The following is a 27,934-nucleotide window of genomic DNA, read 5'->3' on the forward strand; positions in this document are numbered from 1 at the left end:
TCAGTGCCGGACCCGCGCGTGGCTGGGGGTTTATTTCTTTCCCCACTTCTCCTCCGATGGACCAAACCCTTTTTCCACCCCCCCTCCCGACTGCATTTCACTTGCCGCCCCATAACAAAGCCGTCACCGCCGCCGCGGCTCCGCTCCGGAGAGACGAGTTACAATTACAAATTGCCACCACAATTAGTGCTACTTCTTAGAGAAATTAGAAAGGGGAGAGGAAGGCTCGCGTGCGATTGATTGCTATTCATCCTGCTTTACGGTGACCTTGCTCTGGAGACGATGATATTCCTTCAGCCTGGAAACCGGGATTTAAAAAAAAAAAAAAATTAATTGTAAATTAACAGTAATAACACACATTTCCTTTCAATTAATTTAAGCAGAATGAGGGGGCGTGAAGAGCAGGCGTTTGTTAAGGCCTGTACAGTTTAATTATTTTTTTTCCCCCCACGAGATAATGTAATTAATTTATCTTAGAGGAGTAGGGGGACATCGAGGATGGGGGAGAACAAAGCAGTTAACAGGCAATGGAAAAATTAAGAGCCCATTATGTAAATGCAGCGTGTTTTACAGCCCTAGAGTTGGGGGGGGGTGTCTGAGAAATAAGTAAAATAGTGAGGCTGGCTGTGCTGGGGAAGACTGTAATTAAGCAGGGCTGGTGGCACCCCACTGCTCAGGGGGAGCTCGGGGGGGGGGCCTTGGTGCACCCCCAGAGCCTGAATGGGGAAGGGGAAAGATGCTGGGGGCTTCCCCCCCACACACATTGAGGAGGGTCCCTCTCTGCCCCACAGACCTCAGCGAGTTGATGTTGATGAAGCCGGTGGCGTCGGCGGGCTCGTAGTCCCCTTGCACGTTCATGCTGTGGAGAGAAAGGCACAGTGGGATGGGATTCCTGAGGGGAAGCAGGGCTGCCCTTTGGGAAGGGAGAATTGTGGGTGACCCCTGAGCTGGCTGCTCCCACAGGCTGATGCTGCCCCTCATCCACTGCTGGTGGGTGTGGGGTCTTGGGGCAGGGTCCCAGCCAGCCCTGGGGAAGGGGCACGTGGCTCAGGAGCAGCAGAGCCATAGGACCACCCTGGTGGCCATTCCCAGGTTCCCCAGGCCCTGCTAGAGACACAGCCCCAAATTCCTCATGCAGTCCTTCATGTACCTCATCACCCTTCCTCCTCGTGCTTGGGCACCAAGCAGGGATGCTCGCCCTGTCCCGGAGCCATGCCACGGGTATGCCTGTCCCATGGCAGGCAGGGCATTGCCCTGGAAAGGGAATGGAATCCTGGGCAGGAGGCACTGCCCTGGGCATGGAACAGGGTCCCGGGCAGGGACATCCCCAGCACCAAAGTGAGGTTTATGGCTGTGGCAGCCGGTGCCTTGGTGCGACACCAAGCACATCTCCCTCCCCAGAGCAGCAGCCGCCCACTGAATCCCAACTCCAATGGTCTCCTACATCCCCAAAACACACGGCTCATTTCCCAGAAACTGCAAACCTGAAAGAAGGAAGTGGAGGGAAATAAAGAAGAAAAAAAAAAAAATAAAGAGTTTACAACGATTTTACCTCCCCTGACGGGCTACAGAAAAACCTCTGTGCTTTTATTTTTGCTCATTCGAGTGGTTCTGACCTGCTCTATAATTACGTTACTTTCTACCTACTGTGCAGAGGCATTTCCACACAGCTCTGCCTCTCACAGCTTTCTCTCGGGTTCCTGTGACGCCGTCACTCAAAGGCTTTCAAACCAGCGATGTAGAAATCAAAAAGAAAAGGAAAATGGTTGGAGACACAGGGAGAATAAGTGCCCCTGCTTTTCTCTCCCTCTCTCTTTTTCCTCTGTCCCACCCCCCTCCATCCTCCCTTTTTTTCTTCCCTCTTTTTTTTTTTATATTTTTTTTTAATACTTTATTCATTTAATCTCTCCAAGTGAGAGTGCGAAGCATAATGAAGGGTTGGGATGGATTATTAGGAGCTGTTGATTTTGAGGGGGAGGGAAAGGGGGAAAAAAAAGCCGGAGAAGAGAAAGAGAGAAGATAATTTGACATTTACTCCGACTGATCTAAACTCATTCGGGTGTATTTATGGCTTATAAAGTGTTTAGAGAGATTGAAAGGGGTTGAGGGAGGGCTGAGGGGGGAGTGAGCGAGAGAGAAAACAACGCGGAGAAAAGGGAAAAGCCAGAGGGGGAAAAAATTAATATTGACTTAAAAACATGGCTCGTGTTTCGGCCGGATGCTGGGCCCAGAGGATGGTGCCAGTGGGAATGGGATGGGATGTGACAGGATGGGATGCAACAAGGCGGGATGCGACAGGATGGGACGGGATTCTCGCTGCCACCACCCCTGCCCACCCTGGGCCCCCCAAGCCCTGCTCACCTCACCAGCTCCTCGTTGTACAGCGACCGTGGGGACTCCCTGCCCAGGATGTAGACCTGGCCCTTGAAGACAGACAGACGGACGGTGCCCACCACGGGCTCCTGCGAGCGCCCGATGCAGTGCCGGAGGAACTCACACTCGGGGCTGTGCCAGAACCCTGCGGGCAGGAGGCAGGGTCAGAGTGGGAATGGGGCAGGCTGGAGTGCCCTGCGGTGCCCATGGTGGTCCCCAGGCTAAGTCCTGCGAGGCAGACCCTGGGTAATTTCCACAGGAAGGGATGAGAGAGGGCAATGCTGAGCTGGGACATCCACGTTCAGCTCTGAGAGAGAGAACCTCATGTGTGTCCCTTCCCTTTGGCAGCCCTTGGGATCCCACTGGGAGAGGAGGCTGGAACGAGCTGGTGGAGAAGAGGCCACGGGACCATTCTCCTTCCATCAGGGGTTGATCATGGAAATTAAGAGATTTGTTAAGTAGGTATGAAACCATCACTCGAAACCTGCCATCTTGGGAGGGTCAGGTGGAGACAGCAGCCCTCTGACACCCCCCCAAGCCCTCTGAGTCCAGACAGCGAGTGCACCACGGCCCCCCAGAACACATCCTGTGGGCACAGCCGTTGGCATGGCCAGCCAGAGGCCACCACAGTGCATGGAGGGGCTGTGGTCCTGCCTGCCAACCCCCATGCCCCTTCTGTCTCTAAGCGGGGTAATTAGCCGGGAAGCCCTTGGAGACCTGGAACAAAGCCTGGGAGATGTAGAAGGAGATAGAGGTGGAGAGAGAAAGAGCCCATTCACAGCCCTCCGGTCACCCCCAGGTTTTATCTCTCCCATCTCACTCCCTGCTGAACACCGGTGCCCTCTCACCTTTCCCTTCCCAGCTGGGCTCCGGGGCCGAAGCCATTAAAGAAACAAACAATTTCTTTTGTTGTTTGGCCTCGACAGCCCCCCCCCCAAGTGGGGCCGTATCCTGCAGCCTCGTCCCTGGGGTCTGTGTGGCCCCGCTCCAAGACACAGCACCCCTGCAGCCCCTCACCCCTGAAACCACCTCCCTGAACAGACTGCCCTCAGCTGCCCCACCACAGCACGGCCAAGGGGCTTGGGGACCCCCTTCCCTGCAACCAGCACTGCCACATCGGCAGGAACTCTGGCTCCAGGCAAATAAACCCCTGGTTTTGGTAACCACCCTCCAGGTACAACTCTTCTAATATCAGGATTGATGCAGGGCTGCTGCATCCCTGTAAAAATAAACCCCAGACACATTAAAATAATAACCAGCTGCTTAAATCCTGACTCTGACAGCTCCAGGTGGGAGAAAGCATCCCCCCTGTCCTTACCCCCCCACCGCAGACACTGGAAGCGATCCCCCTTAATGACCTTCCCACCATCCTGCCCTAATCACCACGTGGGCAGGGGGACAATGGCATTTCCGCACCTGGATGTACCTGCCGGGATGGAACCGTCTTCAAAGCCACCCCTCCACAATGGGATCAATGGGAACAGGCGAAGATAAACACTAATTCCCCTAAAAACATGGACTGGCTGCAATAATGAAGTGTTAAAGGAAGGTGAGCTCGAAAGCCTGGCCTCCGGCATGGGGATACAGGGGTGCTGTTGGGGTTGTTCCTTGGATTTGGGATTGGCTGCCAGGGAAGTCTAGGACCATGCTGAAAATCCCTGAGAATTCAGCATTTGGAGCAAGGGAAACAGCAGCCTTTGCCTGGCAGAGGTAGGGAGGAAGAAGCAAAACCACGATCCCCTGAGTGGCTCTTTAACCTGGTGGCTGCACAACTAAGTGGCTAGAAATAAACAAACAGGTTTATACCCGAACTAAAAAAAAAAAATAGTCAAAATAAAGGCAGCCCAGGTCAAAGTCTAACAAAAATGGCCAGAGACAGGAGTGGCATCAGAGTGTAAATGAGGCTGTGATCTAAGGGAAAGGTAACCAAGACTTCTGCAGCCCCTGCGGGGCCCTAAAATATAATTTAAGGAGCAAAGGGGCTCAGATATTAAATGCCAGTTGCTGAGGAAGATGCAGGAAGGAATGTCCTTAGAGGGGAAGGTGACAAGCACAGGTACCAGAAAGTGCAGGGGAAACAGCCTGACCCAGTCCTGCTGCATCTGCTGCTGCCCAAAGCCCAAGCTCCCAGTCAGGTTATTTACAGGGGATCTTCCCATGAAAGATCCCATGGGAATCATACCAGCCCCTTGCAGTTAGAAACATCTGAGAAGTGATGGGAGGAGGAACTGAGAGCCCAAGAAATCAGGGCCTATGAAAGTGTTGTTTGGATGGGGTCAGGAATCTCTCCATTGTGGGGTCTCCAGGGATGTCAGTTCTGAGCTGAGCACCCAGGTGTGGGCAGTAGGGGTTTGAGTCCACTTATGGCATTTTGGGCTAATCCCACTTCCTTCAGTTTAGCACCAGTGTCTGGGTTGGGGTGAATCCAGAGATCAATCCCCAGGGCAGTGATGATTCCCTTCCCAGGGTGCCATTCCCAGCCCTGGCAACCTCCTGGCCCAGCAAGCTGTTCCCTGCAGCACAGGGGGGGCTGAGCTGAGGCCCCTCAAACTCAACCCATGAGCTGGAGCTGCAGCTGCTCCACAGGAGGGAGGACACGGGGCTTCATTTCTGTCCCCCACTGCAGGGGTGAGCCAGTGTCCCCTCATCCCTTCAGGCTCCCAACCCTCTCCAGGCAGTGCTGTCCTGGTCCAGGCTGGGAGCCCCTCCTGCAGCCCCAACCCGCAGTGCCCCTGTGTGGGCTGTGCATCACATAGCACAGCCTCGACCCTCCATCCTGCAGCCCCCAGCACCTCGAGGGGCCCCTGTGCCACACCCCCCTGCCAGGGCACGGGAAGAAGTCTCTGGCTTCAAATCCCATGGCAGGGATGGCCATGCTGGGAGCTTGGGTGCCCCATACCCCAGAGTGTTTGAGTCCTTTTGGGGTGAAAGCAGGCAGAGATGGAACGGGTTGGAGGTGAGAGCTGGGGAAAGGGGGACAAAGGGATGGTGAACTACATCCCGTGAGACATCCAAATGTGTTTGCTGGGACGAAGTGGTGGCACTGGGCTGGGAGAGGTGTCGGGAGCATCACCTCATGGAAGACAGCATTGCCTCCCAAAGGCAGGCACGGAGCTCCCTCGGCAGGAAAGCAGGCAGAGTGTGAGATTGAGCTCAGCCCAAACCCATCTCTTCCCCCAGTGAGTAGCCTCAAAATCCACACCTGAATTTTACAACCCTGAGCGCACGCACTGGTGGGACCTGCAACCTCCAGCAGCACCAAAGGAGGAGGAGGAAGGCTGGGAGGAGGCTGCAGTGGCAGGTCCAGGCTGAAGGACCATACATACCGTTGTACACCAGCTCGGAGAATTTCAAGGTGAGCCCCTGCTTGATTTTCCGCACTTCCCGGTCCATGGTGAAGGCCTCGATATCTAAATGCGCGTGGTATAGGATCGTTCCCGCTGGGGTCTCATAGATACCTACCCATTTTTCCAGGCAGGGGGAAAAGCAGAAAAAGAGAGAGAAACGAATGAGACCAAAACTGTCAGCAAATGACAAAAAATAATGACTTGGCTGACAGAAGGAGCCGTGGTCGAGCGCATTCAGCCCCAGCTCGCTGTAAAATGCATCTGTCATTATATTCATGCTGGGGCCGAGACAGTCCACTCCGCACCTTGCGGAGAAAATTTCTAGATTCCCCTCTTTGAAGAGGCACTCTGACGAGGCTAAATGACAGGGTTTGGGAACCGATCCCCCCCACCCATCCGTGCCCAACGGTCTGCGGCTGAAAACCTGTAATTAGCGGAACGACGCGGGGCACAGGCACGGGGAGCGCGGGGCCTGAAGGACCCTCCTCTCCCCTCGGCTGGGGAGAAAGAGCCCCACACGTCCGCTGGGAAGCAAAGAGGCTACCTGGGGGCTGGGAGGGAAACCTCCTCTGGGGCTGGCAGGGCCCCCCCAGTCCCTTCCTGCTGCCCCCCCCCCTTTCCCCTCAATGCACAAGGCCTGGGGATGGAGGATGCTTAATTGTTTCAGAAAGCTGCTCCTTTGTTCCAGCTGTTCAGGGCTTGTTTTCTGCATAATGTGGTTACTTGGAGTTTAAATAGGGGTGCGGCCATGCAGTGCTCCTGTCCTGGTCAGATGTGGGTGGAAAGGTGGTGGGGGAAACACTGAGTTGGTCCAGCAGGGACCAACTGTGTTGGGAAAGGCTGTTGGGAAAGGCTGTAACCTGTCCATGGCCAGGGCTGTTCCATCAGCGTGTCCTTGCCTCCTGTCTGCCTCTGGGGATGGTCCCTTCCCAACACCAGGCAGCTGCTATGGCATGGACATGGGAATTGCTGACACACAAAGAAACTCTGTAAGAAAGCATCCCCAGTGAAGGGGATGTGCCCTCAACCAGCCCCAGCCCTGAGAGAGGGTGAGGGGAACCCCCATGGCAAAAAACCTCACCAGGCTCTGCTCTTTCAGTGCCCTGGAGAGTGGCACAGGCACATGACCCATCTCAGAGTGGCCACAGTCCCACAGACACAACAGGAGCCCTCTCTGCATGGCAGCCCAAGCCATTTCCATCAAACCCCATCCCAACCAGTGTCCATGATTCCAGCATCCTACAGGCACAGAACATGATCCCACTGTCCCAAAGGAGAGCCAATCCCTCCTCTCCAGCTACTCCAGTGATGTTGCAGCCTCGTCCTGACAGGGCTGTGGGAGCAGACAGCCAAGTTAACACCAAACCCCAGCTGTCCTATGGCGGTGGCACAGGAGCACAGAGCTCTATGTCCCCTCCAGCCCCTGATCACGGAGTGGAGCCCACCACTAACACAATTAATACTCCCTCTTTTCCCCTTAGGAGGTGTTAAAGCCAATTTGGGCTGATGATTTGTGTATGTGCCTTGACCTCCACGTTCTGCCCATCTGTGGGTCCTAGAGGATGGGGGACCAGAGTGTGTCAGCCAGGGCAGAGGGGAGGGCAAGCTGACAGCCACGCTCCAGCCCCGCCGCTGCCGAGGAGATAACAGACACCTTCAAAGTGACACTCGCAGCATCTCCAAGTGTCTGTTTTCATCTCCCCGTGTTTACAGGAAAAAGACAGAGGTGTCAGCACTGCAGCCCAGTGATGCTTCAATCACCCCATAATTACTGCTGGGGAAGGGGGGACTGGAGCTGCTGGGGGGGGGGACACATGGAGGGGGGCAGCCAAGGAGACAGCTGCTGCTACTTAAAATTTTCTAATTTGTAACCTTGGCTGTCACTTCACCTCCATCCAAGCAATTTTGCTGTGCTGAGTGCAGGCTGTCACTCCCGACGTCATTCATGGGACAGGAGGAGATGCAGTGACTTCCCCAGGGAGAATGCTGCCCTTGGGAAAATGCTGCCCAAATTTCTACCCCTGGTCCAGGGCCGAGGCCAAGCTCGGCCTGATATGTGTTCATTGCAGGGAAGGGGTTTTCCACTTTCCTGCTCCATCTGCTCAGTGCATCGACTGGAGGAAAGGGAAAAGGAAAGAGAGAGCCAAGGGGAGGAAAAGCCCCAGCCGAAGGCAGCACTCAGCTTTTGGCAGCGACCATCCCCTCCTTCCCACTTCCTCCCCACTGATTTCATTTACTTCACTTAATTAGCCCCCCTTCGGAGTTAAAAAGATAATTTGATAATGAGGATGTGAAAAGGCGGGAGAGGCAGGGCCGTGCTCCCACAGCAGCCCCGAGCCCCCGGCAGAGCCGTGCCCCCCCCAGCCGGCTGCAGCTCCACTCCCTGGCACCCCATAATTAGCCACCTCCTCCCACTAAAACAAATATGGCAAAACCGAGTTAATAGGGCTTAAAAGGCTGGTGCGGGTTCGTGCCACGTGCCCCTCGCCCATTAGGCCTTAACGAAGTTCAATTAGGAGCTTAGTAAAAAAAAATCAATGCAAATGAATTTTTCTCCTCTCCGACTCCTCGGGTCTGGGAGATGAGGGAGAGGAGGCACCTTCACTGCCACCTGCACAGCATGGAGGGATCAGTTCCTGCTGTTGACTGTGCCTCAGTTTCCCCAGCAGAGCCGGGGTCCCTGTGCTGCCCCAAGGAACCTGCAGAACCCTGAGTAAGCGGGGTCACCTCACACCACTGAGATTTGAGGGATCATCTCCTCCAAACCCAGCTGCCATCTCCTGCACCACTGACCCTAAGCCCATTTGGGGTCCAAAATACTTGTGGTAGTGAGGAGGTGGGGTCACCTCGAGCTGCCCTGCACCCCAAAAGCCCCCAGGGTGGGACAGGTACCCACAGCCCCCTCCTGTTCCAGCCCCTTCACGTCCCAGCTCTCCATCTCTCCCACAGGACATCTGTTGGAGCAGATTTCTCAGGGGTTTTTCTTAATCCCAAGAAGCAAAACCAGGGGCAGGATCCTGCTCAAAGCAACTGGGGGACCCCCCCCCCCAAGGTCTTGTCCCCACAGGAAGCCCACCCCAAGGTCTCATCCCCACGGTGCACACCCTGCTGTCCCCACAACGCCCGGTCCTGCCACGTCCGCCGGCGCACAAACACCACAGCGATCGCTCAGCAATGTCATGCAGCAGACAGACATGACAGTTAAATGGGGTTTAGAGAAATTATTAAATGCTGGAAGGGTCACTAGAGCGTGTCAGTGGCTCTTAAAAAAAAAATAAAATAGATTTTGACAAATTACTCAGCATCCTGAATGCAAATGCGCCGGCTGGCGTGCGCGGGTCGGGGCTTTTTCTTCCTTCTTTTGGTTTTAATTTGATTATTCAAACCCAGATCAAATGATTTGGGGTTTTGTTTCTTGCCTTTTGCGGTGGATGCTCTTGTGAAGGGCCCTGTGGCAGGGAGGGAGAACTTGGGCTGCGTCTAACCAAAATATTTGCTGTTGCCCTGCACAGAGGGCAAGTTTAAAGAAAGGGAGCATCTAATTAGGTATTAACGAGATTTAAAATAAAAGACTGGGGACAAGGAGATGGGAAATGAAGCTGAGCCACTTCGTTACTTAGTTCTGCACAGGGCAGCTTGCTGCCTCCAGAGGTTTCCAATGGAATTGATCCCAATGGATGATCAATACTAAGAGTCACGGCCTCCAAAATGTGTAGATAAATCAAAGAACTGGATTAAAAAAAACCCTCAGTGACTTACATCAGCCTCCTGTGTTTTGTACCGGTATTACAGAGCCTGGCACCCTCCAGGAGCATCCTCCCACCAAACCCACAGCCTGGTGTTTTTCCCCCTGGAGATGGGTCTCACCTGGTGGCACTGGGACCGCAGGGCTGGCGCAAACAGTGGCACCGGCAGCGAGCGGGCAGCTGCCATCATTAGAGAGCAACGAAAAGTCTCTGTCACAGGGAAATCTCCATCAAAAGCTCGTGGGGAGGGAAAGGTCGAGGGCTGCTGGGGTGACCTGAGCCACACCCCCCCCCGGGGTTTTCCTTTTTTGCTGTTTAGGGCAGGGATGGCCCCGCAGGCTCACCTCTGGACTTCATCCCGACGAAGCGGTTCTCCACGATGTCGATGCGCCCGACCCCATGCTTGCCCCTGAGAGGAGAAGGGAAGTTGCAGCAGCCCCATCCCTACAGTGGGACACGGGCAGCTGTGAGAGGTGGATCAGAGGGGTGGACAGTGGGGGACAAACCCCAAATGGCAGCACGATCAGCTCCTGAGCAGCACTGGTGACCATCGGTAGTGACCTGGGGCCAGCAGCACCACAGGCAGCCATGGCACTTGGGCCACTGGAAAATAAACCAGGCAAGGAGACAGGACATGCCACAGCTCTATTCTCAACAGACAAAGTAATTTTAAAACCACTTAATTACATTTAGAAAATTAACTACATGGAAAAGTTCATTCCCATTCACCACCAGGGGGATAAAGGCAGGGGCATGGAGGAGGATTGAGGTGGCCAGATGGCACTTAGGAAGAGCAGGTGCCCTCATGGGTGCTGCTGTATTTTTGGGCCAACCCCCAGGGATGGTTCTGTGCCAGTGGCATCGGAAACTGGGCATGGGGTGGCACAGGGCAGGAAACCCCAAAGGAGCTGCTGCTGTGGAGGCAGGGAGAAGACAGGGCTGTGGACCCAAACAGCACATCTCCATGCCCCCAAAAAGCCAACTCTCCACCCAAAAGGCACACTGAGCCCCCTTGGGCAGGCAGGGAGACGTGAGATGTGGGAGCTGGGGGTCTGGGACTGAGCTGGAACCAGCGGCAAAGGGGTGCCCTGCAGGCAGGGGGTGCCCCGGGGGCTCAGCCTCTGTAGTGGGCAGGGCAGCCCTCACCCAGTGTGCAGCTGGGGCACGTGGAAAACGCAGAGGGGGTTCAGAGGACTTTTTAACCCTCCTCATGCACCAAAAGCAACACCCTGGGGCATTTATTCCCTTGTGTTCCTGGCCTTGGTGCCCAGCTCTGCTTGCTGGCATTTAGGGACAACTAGGACCCAGCTGGGACCATCCCATGCTCACACTGCTGACCACTGTCCCTGGGCTCATCAGGACGTGCCTGCTGTGAGCATCCTGTTTCCACCCCACCCTGGGTACCCTGGGGATCTGCCCTTGTCCCTGCTGCCAAGGGACAGGGTGGCACTCACGCGATGTCGTTCAGGTACACGAAGAGCTCCAGGGCCGAGGAACGAGTGGCTCCGTCCCCAATGTTGGTGACCTTCACTGGGACACCTGCGGAGGCGGGGAGCGAGGACAGGCAGGATCAGCTGGTGTCAGGATCCCCCCCGGAACATCATCCCACGGGCGTTAAATAGATGTGACAGATATGAACTCTAAATAACTTCTTAAAAAGGCATATCCAAGCTGGCGCGAGGGGGAGGCGAGGGGAGGGGGGACCCACCTCGGGAGAGAGGCGAAATAAATAAATAAAAAAAAGGCCATAAAAACGTCACCCCTCCCTTTTCCCCTCTCTTTTCCCTCTCTCTTTTTTAGGGCCTGTGAAATTGCAACCAGGCCCTTAACTAATTGAATTTCACGCTCCGCAATTGTCTTACAGCGCAGCACCTTCTGTCCCACCAGCCCCTGCCGGGGAGGGGGGACACGGTGACAAATGCGTGCCCCCCCCCTCCCTCGCCAGCACGGGGGGCGTCTGGGGGGGGACCCCCACACCGGGGCACGGCTGCTCGCACACGCACGCACACGCACCCCGCGGCGGGGTGCTCCCCGCCATGAATTAATTATTGCACCTTTTCTTTCCCCCCCCCTCTTTTTTATTTTTCCCCTTAATTTTTTTTTTAAGGGCGCCGGGCAGGGGCAAAGCCAGGAGGGAGGGGAGGGGGGGGGAAATGCTGAATAGAAAGAGGCATTTTTCTTTAGCGGTGTGAAATGAGCAATAAATGTATTAGGAAGCTGACAAGGGGGCTGCGGGGCCCACAAAGAAAAGCGGTGCGGAGTTGGAGGCTAATCCCCCCTCCATCTGCCCTCCTCATTACCATTTAACGCACTATCAGTTGCCAATCAGCCTCAATGCCTCCCTTTCTAGTCTTTATTATATAGGCGCCCGCAAGAGCCCGGTCTAGTGACGGGGGCTGTCAGCTCCCCACCACTGCCCCCCTCCCTCTAAACCCCCTATTTTCCAGGGGTTTATAAACTCAGTTGTAAATTGCTATTAAATGTAACTCGCGGCAATAATGAACCTTAAGCTGCTTCTCGGCGCGGGCCCCCCCACCCCGCGCCCTCCCCTCGCCCCGGCTCTTTCTCTTCGCATCCTCCGCCGGGGTATTGGCCCGGGTCCGCCCGGCGAAGAGCCGACGTTGTCGGGGCCGTTGTTGGTGAAAGCTGCTTAGCCTTTGAAATAGTTAATAATTAGATTAAAACTTCAAATAAATTAACTAGGGGCTGAATGGGCTGCTGGAAGGAGGAGGGGGGGCTGCTCCTTGCAGGGGGATCGTTATAATGGAGCAGGGATGCTGGCGGCGGGGAGGGGGTGCCCCCTCCCAGCGGGGCTTCCCCCCCAGCCTGGGCTGGGCTCGCTGCTGCTGCCAGAATGGATGGTGGCACGGGGATGGCCTTGGCTGCTGTAAGTGGGAGATGCTGCCCAGTGTCCCCTCTCCGGTGAAGGCTCCGGGGCTGGGCCCTGCCATTCGTCCCGGGAATGTGATGGGGTGTCCCTGTCTCCTTCGTTTAACATTGATAGTACCAAAGGCCAATCCTGCTGGAGCATCTCCTCGACTGTGACACTGAATAGGGTCACCTGTGTGTTCCCAGGACCACCTGTGTGCCGACCTGCAGGAGAGAGACCCTGTGCCCACTACACCTCGATGGCTGTAGAGGGGACTCAGAGGGGTGCCAGCAACCCTAGGATCTAACCAGATCCTCTGCACAGAGCCCCAGTGTGCTGCAAGCACCATCCTCATCCCTGATGCCATGAGTTCACCCATGTGCCCCCACTCTGGAGATGCTTCTAGCTGCCAGGGAACCCTGCTCCTGGCCGGGAAGTTGGGTTTGTCTTTGGGGGACCAAGGCACAAGGGTCTGGCAGCAAGGAGGCTCTTACCCTGCTCAAACTCAATCTCCAGCACATCTGGGGTGTCAGGAGAGGTGGCCGGATCACGGGTCTTCGTGTAGAGCCCGGGGGGAGCCTGATTCTGTGAGGAGAGGGAGAGAGGTGGGAGAGTCAGCGGCATTGCCACGGCCAACACTGCTGGTATTCCCAGCCCCAGACTGCATCCCACCATCCCCCCGGTGCATCCCACGTCCCACAGTGAATTCCCCCTCCCCGGGGTGCATCCCCCATCCCAAAAGCGTACCCCACCATCCCAAAGCGCAGGACCAGGGCGGCACACCACCGGCGCTTACCGGGGCCCCGGGAACAAAGGGGTTGGAAGAATCAGCCAATTTTTCCCCTCAACTTGATCTCATCTTTTCCTCCAACGCCCCCACAGCTGGAGGCGGGATGGCTGCGGAGAAGCAAGTCAGGCAGGGAAAAGCGGGACGCTGGCAGCGAGCGGCGGGGCGGGCGGGTGCCCGCGTGTCCCCGCACCTCGGCCGGGGACCGAAAAAACTAATGAGGAGCCCTGACCCCAGCAGGTGCTCCAGGCGCCACCGGCTCTTTCATGGTGCTCCCGGGGTTAATACACACGGGGGAAAATAGAGCGGCGAAGCAAAAACCCATTTCAGAGCACATCAACCTTTATGTATATTGTTTTTTTGTGAGATTTATAGGAAAGAGGCATCTTATCTCCATCAGAGCCAGGCCAGCGGAGGCTCGGGCGCCGACGGTGAATTGCCGCAATTGAAGTGCGTGCCAGAAGAAGGGGGGGGGGGAAATACAATAAAAAAGAGCTCTCCGTCCCAGAGAGCAAATGCTTTGCAATTTCACGTGCCCCCTCGGCACTCGCCCATAATGTGACTGCACTTGCTGACCCCAAAATACTTTCAGATCGGTGTTTGCAAACTCCTGTCTTCAAAGGGACTCCCCACCCAGCCACAGCTCGGGGAGGTGGAGGGGAAACTGAGGCAAAGAGCACCCAGGGCATGTGCAGCGTGGTGGAAAGGCAGGAAGCCTTTTAAAAGGTGGCAAACTGGTATTTGCCCACTAGACCCAGCTGGTGAGAGCTGGAGCTCTGGGAATCCCTGGGCAGTGGGGCCCTGTCTGCATCCACCCACCCACTGCTTGGCTCACATGCCCTCTCTTCCTCCTCTCGTTTTTAAAGTACAGCTCTTCTCCTGTTCACTTCATAGAATACTATGGGATAGAAAGGACCTTTCAAGATCCCTTTTTCTCCCTTCTCTTCCTTTCCAGCAAGGTAAAAAAAGACAAGGTATAAAGCAAGTCAGGGAAAAGAACCCCCCAAAATCCAACCAAGTGGTTGCTTTAAAAAAAAATAAAAAAAGCTTTTCAGAAGGAAAATTAATTTCTCTACAGAAGTTTTCATCTAAAACTTTCAAAGACGGGCAGTAAGAATTTTAGTGAAAACTTCCATTTATTTTTCTCCAAACATATTTATATTTGCTGCAGCACTGCCAGCACCTGAGGGAAGCCTACTCAAACTGCAAGCATCCCCTTTTCACCAGGGGTACTCCTCTTGCCTTACCCCAAGCCCTGGGGTGCACATCCCAACAGCATCCACAGTCAAATCCCAGGAATACAGACATAACTACCCAAGCATACGCTGCAGCAAAACTCGCCTCAGTTCCCATTTTATGCCATTTTTGCCCCTTTCCCTTGTTTTAAGGGAGAGGCGCTGGCAGGCAGGCGCATCTCCCTGTGCCCCTGCACACAGATTACACGGGCTGTGGATTTCAATTTTACATCGTCTGGCCTTTCCTAGCCCTGATCACACTTATTAACTAGAGGAACCTGCGAGAGATGATGAAAAACTTTGAGTTCAAAAGGAAAAGATGGAGGAAGGGGGAGAAGAAATACCGGAAAGTATTAAAAACTCTTTACTAAACATTGGAAGTCAAAGTCAGGTAGTTTCCAATTTTCCGAGCCAACTATGAAAACCCCTATTAAATAAAATAACTAAATAGAAATAAAAGTGACATTTGGCTTGCATTCCATCATTACGGTGTGAGTCTGTCCTCTTTTTATTCTCTCTCCTAAAAGCACAGTTCAAATGACAAATAGTTTGTTGCAGTGTATCAATGCCTTCTATTTATCCCTCCCCGCAGGGGGGCTAGTCCTGCAATGTCATCTTTAAAGGGGAGAGAAAAAAAATAAAAAGGGGGGGAAAAAAGGAAAAAAAAAAAAGGAAGAGTGTGTGGAAAGGGAGAGAGGGAGGGGGGAAGAAAGAAGCAAGAAAAACGGGGCAAGAAGAGAAGAAATTGGAAGCAAATGGTCCATGAAGTAAACCATGATGCAGAGCTATCGATGCCGCAAATGGTTTATTCATCCGGCTGATATTGTTGTGCCCGGGACTGAATGAACTCTTTCAGAGTGCCATATGAAGTTAAAGCAAGTAAATTTCTATCTTTCTCCGCATTAGCTGCCTCATTGCCCTTCAATCGGGCCTCACAGAGGCAGAAAATAGCTCAACCATCTGCTTTCAAATCCCTGCGTTTGGCAGGTCCCGGGGGTTTGGGGAGGGGAGCCCGCCGTGCCTGGCACCTCGGATCCTGCCACAGCCACCAGGTGCCCGGCACTGCTTCCCGGGCCGGGGAGGGGACACTGGTGACACCGCGCTCAGGGGAGTCACCTCCCAGCGCTGTCGGAGGGTGAGATGCCCAAGCGGAGGATGCTCGGGGACGGGGTCAGGGCACTGGTCAGCCCCGTTTTTCCAAGCTGGCTGTGGGAAGGAAGCGGGCTTGGCAAAGCCTGGGGACTGGGGGTGTTCCGCTAGAGAAGAGGAGAGGTGCTGGGTGCGGAGGGGTGGGTCAGGAGGGGCGCGGGTCAGCGCCTTGCCAGCTCCAGCTAGAGGCACGAACACCCATCCCGGTGCCAAGCGATCCCCTGGAGGAGAGGAGGCTCCACGGGAACCCGGCTTCGCAAAGCCTGACCCACAGACCCCCCTCTGGAAGACACCAAAGGGGGAGCGGGACCCCCTCTCCACCTTCCCCTTCCTTCCCCCGCCGGAGGCACGCGTCAGCCCAGCTGCGGGGAGCCGGCTGCGCCGAGCTCCAGCGGCTCCTCTCCCTCTCCTCCTGTCTCCCCCTCCTTCTCCCCGGGTTGTCTAATTAGCGCTGATGGATAGTTTAAGTAGCCGCCGAGCGCGGTGACCCGCTGGAGCATGAACAGCGCCGGCAGGGCCAGCGGGCGGCCGGACCACGAGCACTGCTCGGAGCGGCCGGAGGTGTTGCTGCGCTCCCAGTAGCACCTGGCAGCAGATCCCAGCACCACCACAGGGCTCGTGGCCCCGTTGGGAGTCAGAACTGGTGGCCCCATGGATGCCCTCAGTGTCTCCAACACCTCACCCATCCAAGGGCAGGTTTTACCCCACAGAGAGAGGGGATGGGAAAACGAGGAGGGCTGGGCGAGCTGCAGGGGCCAGCCCGAACCCCCGTCACCAGCTCCGACTCTCCCACCAGCACCTCATCTGTCTAATTGCTCCTTTATTGCTGCCCCACGACATTGTCCCCTCCAGTGTCACCCTGAAACGGTCCCTTCCCCTATTCATGCCGGCGGCAATTAACGTGCCGGGGGAGGCGGAGGGGCCGGGGCGGGCGGCGGAGCCTCCCCGCACACACGGACGGCCCCGCCGTGAAATTTCCAATTAGGCTGCAAACACACGAGACGCCCCCGGCCCCGTGGCTGCCACGCTGGCCGGGTGGCCGTGATCGATTACCTTGGGGTTCTCCAGGATCCCGGCTTCGTAGCTGCAGCAGGCAGGGAAGGAGGGAGAAGTCACTGTAGCACCTGCAAACTGCAACCCCAAACCCCACCGGGACGACAGCCCCACTCCCACCACCCCATGGATGGGAGTAAATACATGTTATGGATCTCCAGGGCATTTTAGCAGTAACCCTGCAAGGAGAACTAGGCTTGGGAGAGCCCAGGAGATGGATGCTGCCACATGGGACATGGACAACTGGGCAGAAAGCCAGGCTGGAGGTTTGGGGGTCACCCATGGTGAGCAGGTCTGGGATGATGGAGGTGTGAAGGGCCACGAAGGATGGAGGGGATAGGGGCCTCAGACCCTGTGTCCTCACCCCACAGAAGCTCCCCACCTGCCTGGCCACTCACCTGATGTGCATGAGGTTCTCATCCATGCTCCAGGGTGTCTGGGGTGTCACAGGCACTGGGATCCCATGTTTCTGCCAAGAGAATGAGAGTGGGGGTAAAACAGCCTGTAGGGAATGCCAACCCCCACTGGCACCATTTCCCACCAGGATCACCCCCAAAAGCTCAAAGGCACAACCCATCATCACCAACAAGGCAGCACAGAGCAAGCTGCACACCCGTGTCCCTGACCCCAGGCAGCATCGGCTCCCACCACCAAGGGCCACCTCGATGAGGACATCAGGGACACAGTGTGGATGGGAGGACAAGGGCTGCCCCAGACCTGCCACAGGCTGAGAAGGGACCCCAGAGCACCCCACGAACCCCAGCAATGGGGACACCAGCATGGACATTGTGTTTTTCCTAGGTCCAGGTCCAAGATGGTGCAACATTCTCAGGCACATGGTGGGACAATGGGTTGTCCTGTGAAGGCCATGAGTTGGATTCAATGATCCCTGTGGGTCCCTTTCAACTCAGGATGTTCCATGATTCTCCCAGCTGGGCTGCTTAGCAAGGGGAGGCAACGAGGACACAAATCCCCAAATCCACAGGATGCTCTGGAGGACTGATGCTCTGCCATGAGGGGACAGCAACACAAACACGTGGCAAAGCAGCTGTGGAGATGTCCCCCCCGAGCCTGGGCACCTCGAGCCCACCATGCCAGGGGACAGGCGGCTCCACACCGGCTGCCTCCCCAGCACAACGCGCTGCTCCGAGCCCGGCTCCCTAACAAGGTCACTGGTGTGCTCAATTATCCACTGACATTTCAATGGGGGAAATTGCCTGTGAAGACGAGGTGAATACGCAGGGGAATTAGCAGGAGAGGTGACGGCAGCAGGCTGACAACTGGAGCCAGCGGGGACGTGTCCCACCCTGCTGGCATGAGGAGATGGGATGTGCCGGCTGTGGGATGGCCACAGGGAGACAGGGGTGGAGATGGCAGCTCTGGGCTCCCACTGTGCCCTGATGTGTCTGTGTTCTGGCACGTCAGTGTCATCACAGCAGGGACATCAGCCAAGGGCTTGGCCAGGGATGGAGGAGCAGGGGCTGAGTAGAGGCTCCTTGTTTGCTGGGAAGAGGGGAAGGAAATGCTTGTGGTTGTTTCATCATGTCCTCAATCCATCACCCGAGATGGGAACAAGGTTCTGAAATGCCTCCTAAGGTTGCAGAGGGGCCGACTCGGCTCTGGTCCTGAAGGGACATTGCCTCACGTCTTGATTTGCTGGTCCCACACCACAATTCCAGTGCGGGACCCCCTGGGACTCCCTAATGTCCAGATCCGATCTAAACCCTCCCTGGCACAACATGAGGCCATTTCTTCTTGTCCTATCACTTGTTATTTGGAAGAGGAGACAGACCATTGGCACACTTATCTCACCTGAGATATACAAATGTATCTTTCCAACCTGAATAATGAGCCACCAGCCCCAGCTGATTTATTTTCTCAGCCAGCCCTCTGCCTCCTCCTGGCAGCCCCCAGCCCATCCTCACTCCATTTCAAACAGGATCCTCCAAGTCCAGACCCACGTACCAACATTTACTGAGCCCAGGCAGCCTTGGCCGGAGCCAAAGGTGCCACAACCAAAGAGAGATCTTGTTCTCAGGCTCTGTCCCACCTGGCTCTGCCTGCAGCCATGGCTCACCCTGGAGCAGCACCCACGAGAGCTTCCCCCTTCTCATAAAGTTATTTCAGCCTCAGCTGGTTGTGGGGATGAAGCAGCTGCTGGCACAGGTTGCTGCCAGAGCAAAGCTGGCTCCAGCCCCTGGGCAGCAAATTCATGGCAAGAGCTGTGCTGCAGTGACACGGATCCTCCCTTTCCCTGGTACTAATGGAGCCCCAAATATCATTCCTCAAGCACCAAGGTAAGCACATCCAGGTGCTCAAAGGACCTGGCCACACGTCTCCCTCTCCTGAGCATGAAAAAGAAGAGAAATCCCCCTTTTTTTTTTTAAAACTAAACATAACCAGAGACTGAAAAGTACTAGGAACCCTCACCCCACGACCTTTCCTCTTGGAACCGGGCCCCAATCCATTTCGTTTCCCTTTCACCCTCCCCCTTCCAAACAAACAAACAAAAAAAAAACCCCACAACCAAAACAAAACCCCCCAAACCCAAAACACGTGTTCCATTTTCCATATAATAAAACCACGGCGCTCTTAGTAACTCCCCTACTTGACAATTTGTTTGGCAACATATGGAAAGCTCTCGTAAACTCGCCCCTTCATAATACAACGGCAGATGGCAAACACAATCCTCAACACGCCACCCTCTCCTGGCGGCCCTAATGGGCTCGGAGGGCTCCTCACCCCACGGCCACGTCCCTCCAGCTCCACACCTCGCCTTCCCAGAGATTACCCAGGCAGCTATTTAAAAACTGAAGCAATTTTCTGGTTTATGCACAGAGCTGCCTTTTCCCTTTTGATTGATTGAGCCGAGTTGTCAAGCATTTCCATGAAGTCGCTTAAAAAAGAAAGGTACCCTGGTGGGCACATAAAAACCTGATGCAAAACTTCTAATATGTTTTATTGTAACTTGTACTTCAAAAAGGAAGGGACAACAAAGGTGAATGTGTTTGCTTTGTCTGCCGCTCAAGTCAGGGAGCTGGGACCCGTTTCCTTGGAAAGCAGGTTACCATTAATAGCCAGGTAATTATGGGGCTTTTAAAAAGGGAGGATGAAGAAAAAACATAGATGCTGGGGGGGGGGGGAAACCCCAACCAGAAGGCTCCAGTGTGGTGCTGGAGGGATGTTGGGCAGGGCTTGCTGCTGTCACCTGCCAAGCCATGGTGAGCATCCCGTGGCCATCCCAAGCTTCCTGGGGCCACACTGAGCATCCCACAGCTCCCCTGAGCTTTCCACAGCCACCCTGAGCACCTTGTGGCCTCCCCAAGCACCCCATGGCCACACCACACCAGCTCCTACCTTGGCATAATCCATCAGCTCCCGGCGCCCAGGGAAGCGCTGGTAAAACTCGGGCAGCCTCCACGGTGCAACAACCTGGTGGGAGGGCAGGAGCATGAGGTGAGGAGCCCCCAGCCCTCTTGTAGCCCCTGGGCCCCCTTTGCCCCTTGGAGACAGGACCCACAGGGTTTTTGTCCCCCAGATGAAATTTAATCTCCCAGCACAAGGGTGGAGTAACCCAGACCTCTGGCCCTAACCAGGCACTGGATGCAAGGGGGAAACAGGCAGCAGCTGCCTTGATACTGTTTCCTCTGTGGCCTCGTGGTGTTTGGGGTAAAAATAGGTCAATTAAGGATCATTACAGCCCCCTCAAATGCCAAAACGTCGCTGTGTGCAGCTGGTAGCTTGTTAAAGTGAGGCATGGCCCCTTGCCTCGGTGTTAAAACAGAATTCCCCACCAGCTGGGGAGAGGCCAGGAGCCCGGGGGTAGGATGATTTTAGGTGCCTTACCTTGATTTTGGGACACAGGGCATAGCAGGTGAGCTCGAACCGAACCTGGTCATTGCCCTGAAAAGTGAATGGGAGATGCTGAGGAGTCACCCCTCACTAGGGCGGGCTGGGAAGTGGGTGCTCCCCACCCTGATCCCACTGATGGGGGACAAGATCTCATTCCTGGACCAGCTCACACAGGGCCACACAGCATCCTCGGGAGAGGAATGTTGCCTGACAGGGACACAGGTTTGGATTTGGTGAAAGAAACAGCAAAATTAGCAGGAAATCTTTAAAAAAAAAAAAAAAAAAGGCAGGAACATTAAAAGTGCAGATGACAAGTCAGCAGCTCCCGGCTCTGCTACAGCCCCAGGGCTTCATCCAGGGAGCTGAGAGGCTCAGGAGCTGCTGGGCAGGCACATGTGTGGCAGTGCACACGTGTGGTGGTGCACATGTGTGTAACAACACACACATGCAGACTCTGAGGTGCTGCTTGGCTTCAGTCACAGCTCCCCTTGCGACACTGAAGACCCCAGGCACAGTGGGCAGGAATCCTCTGTCCCATGGGGCCTCTCCTGGTCCCTCTCCATGGCTTGTTTTAACCCCAAACCACCTTTCCTGGAGCTCCTGCTAGCTGGGCATTCAAAATCCCTGTGCAACTCATTCACCAGGCTCCAAGGGAGACAGGCTGACCACAGAGTCACCCAAGCCATGCTCTGCCCTGGGCTGACACTCCTGAAAGCTGAACCAACAGGAACCCAGATTCAGGTATTTTTCCCCCAAAGGGATCAAAGGACACATGGAGAGAGAGGGCAAGGTGGGAGGAAAGACCGTGGTGAGCAGGAGGATTCAGTAGCTCATAATTAATTAGCTCTGAACCTCCCTTTACCTTAATTGGCCCTTGCTGATGAGGTACCACTAACGAGCCCAGGTAGCCAGGAAGGGGTGAGGAAGGAGGCTGGGAGTTATTAGCACCTTCAAGGGAATAGCACTCGCCAAAGCCTATTTTCCACCCACACCAAGGGGCAAACAGAGCCCCCCTTCCCTCCTATCGGCCCTGGCCTGAAGGATACATTTACAACCGGCCTGGGAATTCCCTAAGGACTATTACACTCAGGCGAGTCCGTCCACCAAAGTACTCATTTCCCTTACAGGCCCAAAACACGTCCATCTGCTCCGGCAGCGGGGACACCCCAGATGGTCCCATTTAAGACGCCGCAGCCGGGTCGAGTTACCCGCGGTCGGTCCCTGCCCGTGCCCGCAGCTTAATGGCTTGGGAAGCAGGAGCCACCGAAGGTGTCCCAGCCAGCGGGGACGGCTGGTGGCACCCGGGAGCAGAGGGGACGTCATCTCGTTGTGGGTGTGTGACTCCACGGCACCGTTTAGTGGGGGCTTCCGAGAGGGGGCTGCTGGGGATGGGTGAGATGGACGGGAAAGGGGTGCAGGGACCCCACCGCAGGAGGAGAGACAATTATTTCGGTCATAAAACCCCCCAGCTGCCCCTCTGCCCCATCTCCTGGGTGCTGGCAGGAACCTCGACAGCCTCCCGGCTGCACCTAACATCCCCCTCCTAAGCAAGGTCCTCTGCCATAGCTGGGGACCCCCAAACCCAGCCGCCCCAAACTCACTGTAACCCCTCGAGGGGGTCACCTCGCCTTGCCCCTGGGCCACGATGGGCACGGGCTGCGCTTTGGGTCCCCGTGGGAAGGGAGGAGGAGGTACTGGGCAGGACCTGGGGTCACCCACTGAGCCCTCACCTGCGCCAGGTGTCCCCGCCCGGGCTGGGCAGCGTGCGGGCAGCGGCTGGAGGTGCCGGGGATGGCCCACGGTCACGGCTCGCAGGTTCCACGCCCCCGCCACGCTCCCCGCGGGGGATTCCCCCTCTCCGGGGCAGGGACTGGCCCCGAGCATCTCCTTTCTACGGTCTCTGGCTGCCTCTAGCGGCAAAGTGTCGTCCCTGCGTCGGCGGAGACAGCGGGGATGGGGACAGGGACCGAGACAACCGGGATAAAGATAGGAATAGGGACAGGGACCAACAGAGCCAAGGATGGGGACAAGGATGGGGACAGGGACCAGGACAGATTGGGATGGGGACAGGGACCGGGACAGCCAGAGCTGAGGACAGGAATGTGAACAGGGACCGGGACAGGGACTGGGACAGTCACATGTATCCCAGGATGCCCCTAAACACCACGGAGGGTGCTGGCTCAGTCCCAGCTGGCTCCTGGCCTGGACAGCCCCAGTCTGTAGCAGCATTTTCAAGCTGCTGCCGAAAACAGGGTGTTCGGCTCTGACTCCAGCCTTCCCGATAGGGAGAGGGAACCGAAATCGGGCACAGAAATCCCAGAGGCGAGAAGGAAGTGTTGAAACACAGCTGAGTTTTGCACGGCCCTGCAGAGCACCCACAAAACACGCCGTGCACCCAGAGCTTGGCCAAGGGACCAATCCCTGCCCTGTGCCCCCGTCCTCCCTCACCTTGCCCGTGGCCCCGTGGGCGACGTGCTGGGCTCCCTCTCTCTGGGCGATCTCCACCTGCCTGCGGGCGATGCAGGGCCGGGCCAGCGCCGTGCCCAGCAGGTACCGGTCCTCGTAGAGCGCGTTGGCCTGCACTGCCGGCCAGATGAACTCCTCCACAAACTCCCTGCTGATATCCTCGATGTACACCTGCAGGCACAGAGGGAGCGTCCTGGTGGGAGGACGGCTAAGGGGAGAACCCGCTCCTCTGAGGGATTTGGGGACAGTGCAATGAAAGGTCCCTTTGTGTCCCCTTTCCTAGATGCTGCTAAAGGGCTTTGGTGCAAAAGCTCTGGAAAAGGGATTTCTCACTGGCGCTGTCCCTCCTCCCAGCAATGGGATATGTGAGACCCCAGGGCTCAGCCCCACACCAGGGAGCAGGGGGAGCTCAGAACCCCAGAGGGAGGGACACTGTTACCTTCTTGGCCCCCAGGGCCAGCGCTTTCTTTCGTGCTGCTTCAAAATCTTCCTTCTGCCCAATGTTGGCCTGGAAAGGAGGAAAAAGTACCAAGACTGAATGTGAAAGGAGACCACAAAACCCGAGTGCAAGCCCAGTCTGGCACAGGGCATCATGCACAGCATAACAGAGCCCATGCTGGCTGGGCTTGAGGCCACCCAGGGTGGGCAGGAGGGGGGTTCCCCCCTGAGATGGCCATGCACCCCTCTGCCAAGCCCTAATCTACTGCTCTCATTAGCAGAGGGTCATTATCTGGCAGAAACAGGCTGTGCCACAGAATCAGCTCAACAAATTAACATCCAGGCTGGGCAATGGTTAACCAGTGAGACCAGGATCACCACTATGGCCACACATACACCAAGAGCCCTGTCACCCACTCAGGTCCCCAGATTGCAGCTCAGCACTCCCTCCACCCCCAGCCCCCAGGGACAGGGTTCCTGTGATGGGGTTTGGAACAGAGCTCACCAGGTAGGCAATAACATCGTAGCCTTGCTCCTTCAGCCACACCAGGATGCAGGAGGTGTCGAGGCCCCCGCTGTAGGCAAGGACCACCGTGCCCTTGGACTGAGCCATAGTGCTGACAAAGCAAAGGAAAAGGGGTTCAGGATGCCCTCAGCCCCTGTTGCAGCCATCAGGAAGGATCAGTTGAACCAAGATCCCTTCTGGGGCTGCAGGGAGCAAAGGGAGGGCTGGGAGCAGGAGGAAAAGCCACAGCAGCATGGGCACATCCAGGCTGCAGCTCCCAGCCAGGGAGGACACCCTGCCTGTGCACCAGACAGTGCACCTGATGGTGGCTGGGCGATGGGAGGATGCCATGGCACCCATCAGAGCTTACCTTTTCTCCATGCTGACAACCCTGCAGCAGCCTGCCCCACACTCTGCAAGCACCCTGCAATGCCAGGGGGCTGGAACTCAGGCGCAGGCGCCCAGCTGTGGTGAAGGCACAGCTCAATGCCTTGCTCAGGCACGACCCAGCACATCTCAGGCCTCTGCAGAGAGCCACCCACCACCTCAGCCCCAAGTGCCCTGTGGCACTGCTGGGCGTGACATGGTTGCAGGGCTGGGGGGTTTGGAACTGTCCCCCAGAGCCCAGCCCAGCCCAGCCCCAAGTCTAATTAATGCTTATGGTGCATTTGTCCTGATTACGCTGCCCGTGTTTTCTGCCAGCACGAAACACCTACGTGGGGATTCGTTGCCCCTCACCCTCCAGACAAGGATATCAAGGATCTGAGACAACAACAGGAGACGGTGGAAGAGGCCTGGAGCTCAGGTGGAGGGATGGAGATTCCAAGCAGGAAGGGGCTCTGTGGCCCCGGGGCCAGGCTGTGAATCCCAGGGCCCCAGGAGGAGGCGATGCCAGCTGACCCTTGGCCGGGGGAGGCGGACGGTGGAGCCAACCAATTCCTGTCCTGAGCAACTTTCATGCTGCTGCCGCTGCCAAGTCAGCACAATCCTGCTCCTGCAGGCAGGGAAGGCGCCCTGCTGGGCTGCTCCTGGCTGGCACACCGGGAACCTCTTCCAGAGTGATGTGGTTATGCCGGGGTGTGCCCCAGCACCCGCATCCTGCCAGCATCCCACGGGCACAGCTTGGAGCTACTAAAGAGCAGGATCTGCCCAGTCACTGAGGTTCGTGCTGAGGAGCAAAGGGGGTCTGGCAGCCCCACAACCTGCATCCAGCTCCCTGAGCCTGCCCGTGCCCGTCGGGCTGCCACGCAGGCAGCACCCAATGCCCAGGCTTGAGCAACCGGCATTTCCCTGCTCGTGGGGCCCCGTGGCTGTGCCGAGCTGGGTCCCTGCCCAGGGAAGTTCAGCCGTCCCTTCCTCGCTGGGGCATTTACAGGAAGGCAGTCGCAGTTCCCAGAAGGGCCCAGCCCAAGCGGCTCCTTTCGAAACTGATTCCTCCCTTTACCCCCAAACTCATCCCTGCTGTGGCCACCAGCATCGCTGTGGTGGTTGCCAGCCTGACTAAGCACCTCTGAGACCGGGCACGCTCGCTCCACAAGTGGCCCAGCAGTGGTTTAGGGAAACACCTCCAACTTTTGCCTGCTCAGACATGTCCCCACTGCCTACAAAATGCCCGGGGGCACTTTGCCCTGGAGATGCATCTTGCATCCCAGAAAGGGTGTGGGGCCACCAGCGTTCCCTGCTCTGGAAACGGGGCTCGTGCCAAGCCCGCCTGCCCAGGAAGGGAGAGCCCCGAAGTTTCAGTGTTAGGTGGCAATAAATCAGAGCAAACAAAGCTCAGTGAAGGGGAACGCGGCGGGACTTTCTCAGCCCTTGTTATTATTCCGTAGCAATTTCCGTGTGAGTTGGGGCAGGGTTTGGCTTTTACCGGAGAGAACTCTGGCTGCCCTGCTCCAAAGGAACACTGGGCTTTCGGTTTTAAAAACAAGGAAAAATAAATGTATAAAAAACGGAGGAGAACGAAAAGCTCCAAACTTTGGTAAAGAAAGGAACTGTCTTTGCCAGCTGGGCTGGAAGAACTGCCGGGATGCTGCCTGCGGGCTGGGATGGGGCAGGGAGAAGGGCAGGGGCAGGCAGGAGGGGCAGGAACAGGCTTCCCAGGGTTTCGTGAAGCAGAGGCATGCAGGGATGTGCTCACGGGTGCGGGGGTTTGTCTCAGCATCGCTCCTCCACCTTGTGCAGGTCCCATCCTGCCCCCCAAAATCCCCAGCACAGAGTGGGGAGGGCACGAGGTGGTGCCAGCTGAGGTCTCAGCTGCGTTCCCTTGGGGTGGGTGAGGGGACTCTCAGAGAAATGGGATTCACTTGGAAGCCCCACACCCCAAACTGAGCTAGGAGGGGCTTGACTACAGCCTGCACAGTGCTGGGAAGGGGCTGGCACCCCACTGCCCTGCTCCAGCACCCAGGGGTGAGGGACACCCGTGGGTGGGTGGAAATGGGACAGACGGGGTGAGGGGACACATTTCCCGAGGCAAAGGCCCCCTTTTCCCTCTCCCTCCCATCCCATGCCTGCACTCACCCACTCCCGGTGTCCGGCTGCCCTCTGCACTCTGGTCCGGTGCCTGGAGCATCCTCCTCCTCCTCCTCCTTTATAACCGGGCCTGGGCAGGCGGAGCCGCCGCAGGACAGTCCCCTGTGGGCACCGGTCCCCGAGAGAGGCCCTGTGCTCCGCCTGCCCGCGGGATACCCGGCAGAACAGGAGGAGGCAGCTGCCCCCCGGCCGGGATGGAGTGAGTGCCCAGTCCCAGCCCTTGTATGGCTGCTCTGGGTGCTGCCTTCCATGTCCCCCCAGTCCTGACCTCGTCAGCAGCCTCCCCTGGAGGGCCCCAGGAGTTGGAAAATGGGGGGCAGATGGGAGCCAATGCTCTGCAACCATCTGGCTTCCCTCCCTGGACCAGCAAGACTTATTTGATCTACTATTGGATTTATCTGAAGCTTTATCAGGAGATGCAGGAGCCTGAGTGGGCAGGAGGAGATGGGGCAGGAGGGACAGAACAAACCCACTTTTCCCCCCTGCACGTACCCAGGACACCCCAGACCAACAACAGACCTGGTCTTGAGGGACAGGAAAGCCTCATCCCAAAGGACAGAGACTTTTGGGGGAAATGTCAGTGGCCACACACAGGTGCAGCAAGACTGGGTTCCAGTGATGGGACCACAGCACCCTCACCTGGGTGCACTGCCACCATCCCACACCATGGACAAGGACTGAAACAGTGTTTTGGGAACAGTCTCTACCTTCACTACGTGCAAAGAGGCCACATCCTGCTCCTGCTGACCAAGGGACCAGATGCTGGGGCAGGATTGGACCTTCAGGGACTGGACAATGTCTGGATGTGGCAATCTCCCTTCTATGGTCCAAGGCCAGGCAGAGAGGTGTCCAAAGCCCCAGGAATTCTGGGCGGCTGCTGGGGCAGCCCCATCCCACATACTGAAGGAAGCTGCTTTCTTAAGGCATGGGTTGATATTTAACCACAAAACACCTTTATAAATCAGTAAGTGTGCACAGAAACCAAGTGGATTTAAAAAAATTCCAAAACCAACTATTTCAATTTAATACATGGTTAATGCCAGGGTGCCCTGTACCCTCCCCAGGCTGGGGGATCCCTCCCTGCACCCCAGGCCAGTTCATCCTCCCACCCCCACATCTGGGAGCTGATCACAGCCAAGGCCATCCAGAGCTGTGTTTGCTCTGGGATTTGGGACCTGATTGCAAGAGGCTGGTGGGATATCTTGTCCCTCCAGGGACCCTGCTGAGTCAGAGATCCTCAGCAGGTGGAGGGAACACGACTGAGGGGTGAGGGGGTGTCTGGGAGAGAGGGGAGAGGTGCAAGCTCAGCGCTCCCTGAGCCACGTGCCCCACCCGTGCGGTGGGGAGGGACAGGAGGAGATATGACCTGCATCCCCTCCTGTCCCTTGGCTGTGTCAGTAGGGGTAGGGAGAGACAGAGATGAGGAGGAGGAAGATGCTGGGTGCCCTCTGCCCACCCGGGGCCAGCGCCTGCACCTTGAGGCGGTGGGTGCCGGGGTCCCGCAGCGGGCGCAGGGTGGAGATGATGCCGCGGCCCCGCTCGGTGCGGAGGGCGAAGGGGCTGCCGGGGTCCTGCTCCAGCAGCG

At 56.6% G+C, this 27,934-nt stretch overlaps 2 protein-coding genes across 4 annotated transcripts in view; both read right to left on the reverse strand.

Moving 5' to 3' along the window:
- On the reverse strand, positions 1 to 26,401 carry ASS1 (argininosuccinate synthase 1). 3 transcript variants are annotated; one of them, XM_018074159.2, is made up of 16 exons: positions 24,559 to 24,807; positions 24,191 to 24,244; positions 23,821 to 23,932; positions 23,317 to 23,385; positions 22,860 to 23,048; positions 20,406 to 20,462; positions 19,917 to 19,991; positions 16,958 to 17,028; positions 16,560 to 16,590; positions 12,830 to 12,920; positions 10,921 to 11,005; positions 9,811 to 9,875; positions 5,700 to 5,831; positions 2,362 to 2,518; positions 794 to 859; positions 1 to 298 (listed from the first exon to the last, which is right to left on the reverse strand). In XM_018074159.2, the coding sequence occupies exons 1-16, from the start codon at positions 24,777 to 24,779 to the stop codon at positions 244 to 246; spliced, it is 1,530 nt and encodes a 509-aa protein (XP_017929648.2). In that variant the 5' UTR covers positions 24,780 to 24,807; the 3' UTR covers positions 1 to 243. The 3 variants fall into 3 exon arrangements, with proteins under 3 accessions (XP_017929648.2, XP_008917644.3, XP_017929647.2); XM_008919396.3 differs by lacking the exons at positions 24,191 to 24,244; positions 24,559 to 24,807 and adding an exon at positions 26,338 to 26,401; XM_018074158.2 differs by lacking the exon at positions 24,191 to 24,244 and having other exon boundaries at positions 24,537 to 24,649.
- Positions 26,402 to 27,743: 1,342 nt separating this feature from the next.
- The window catches only part of HMCN2 (hemicentin 2), a 35,977-nt gene continuing 35,786 nt past the window's right edge, over positions 27,744 to 27,934 (reverse strand). The window contains exon 70 of the mRNA XM_029960575.1: positions 27,744 to 27,933. Within this exon, the coding sequence (XP_029816435.1) occupies positions 27,744 to 27,933 (190 nt within the window). The remainder of the gene's footprint in view (position 27,934) is intronic.

This window comes from Manacus vitellinus, unplaced genomic scaffold (genome assembly GCF_001715985.3).
Source record: "Manacus vitellinus isolate BGI_N305 unplaced genomic scaffold, ASM171598v3 scaffold_27_pilon, whole genome shotgun sequence".
NCBI classification, from domain to species: Eukaryota; Metazoa; Chordata; class Aves; order Passeriformes; family Pipridae; genus Manacus; species Manacus vitellinus.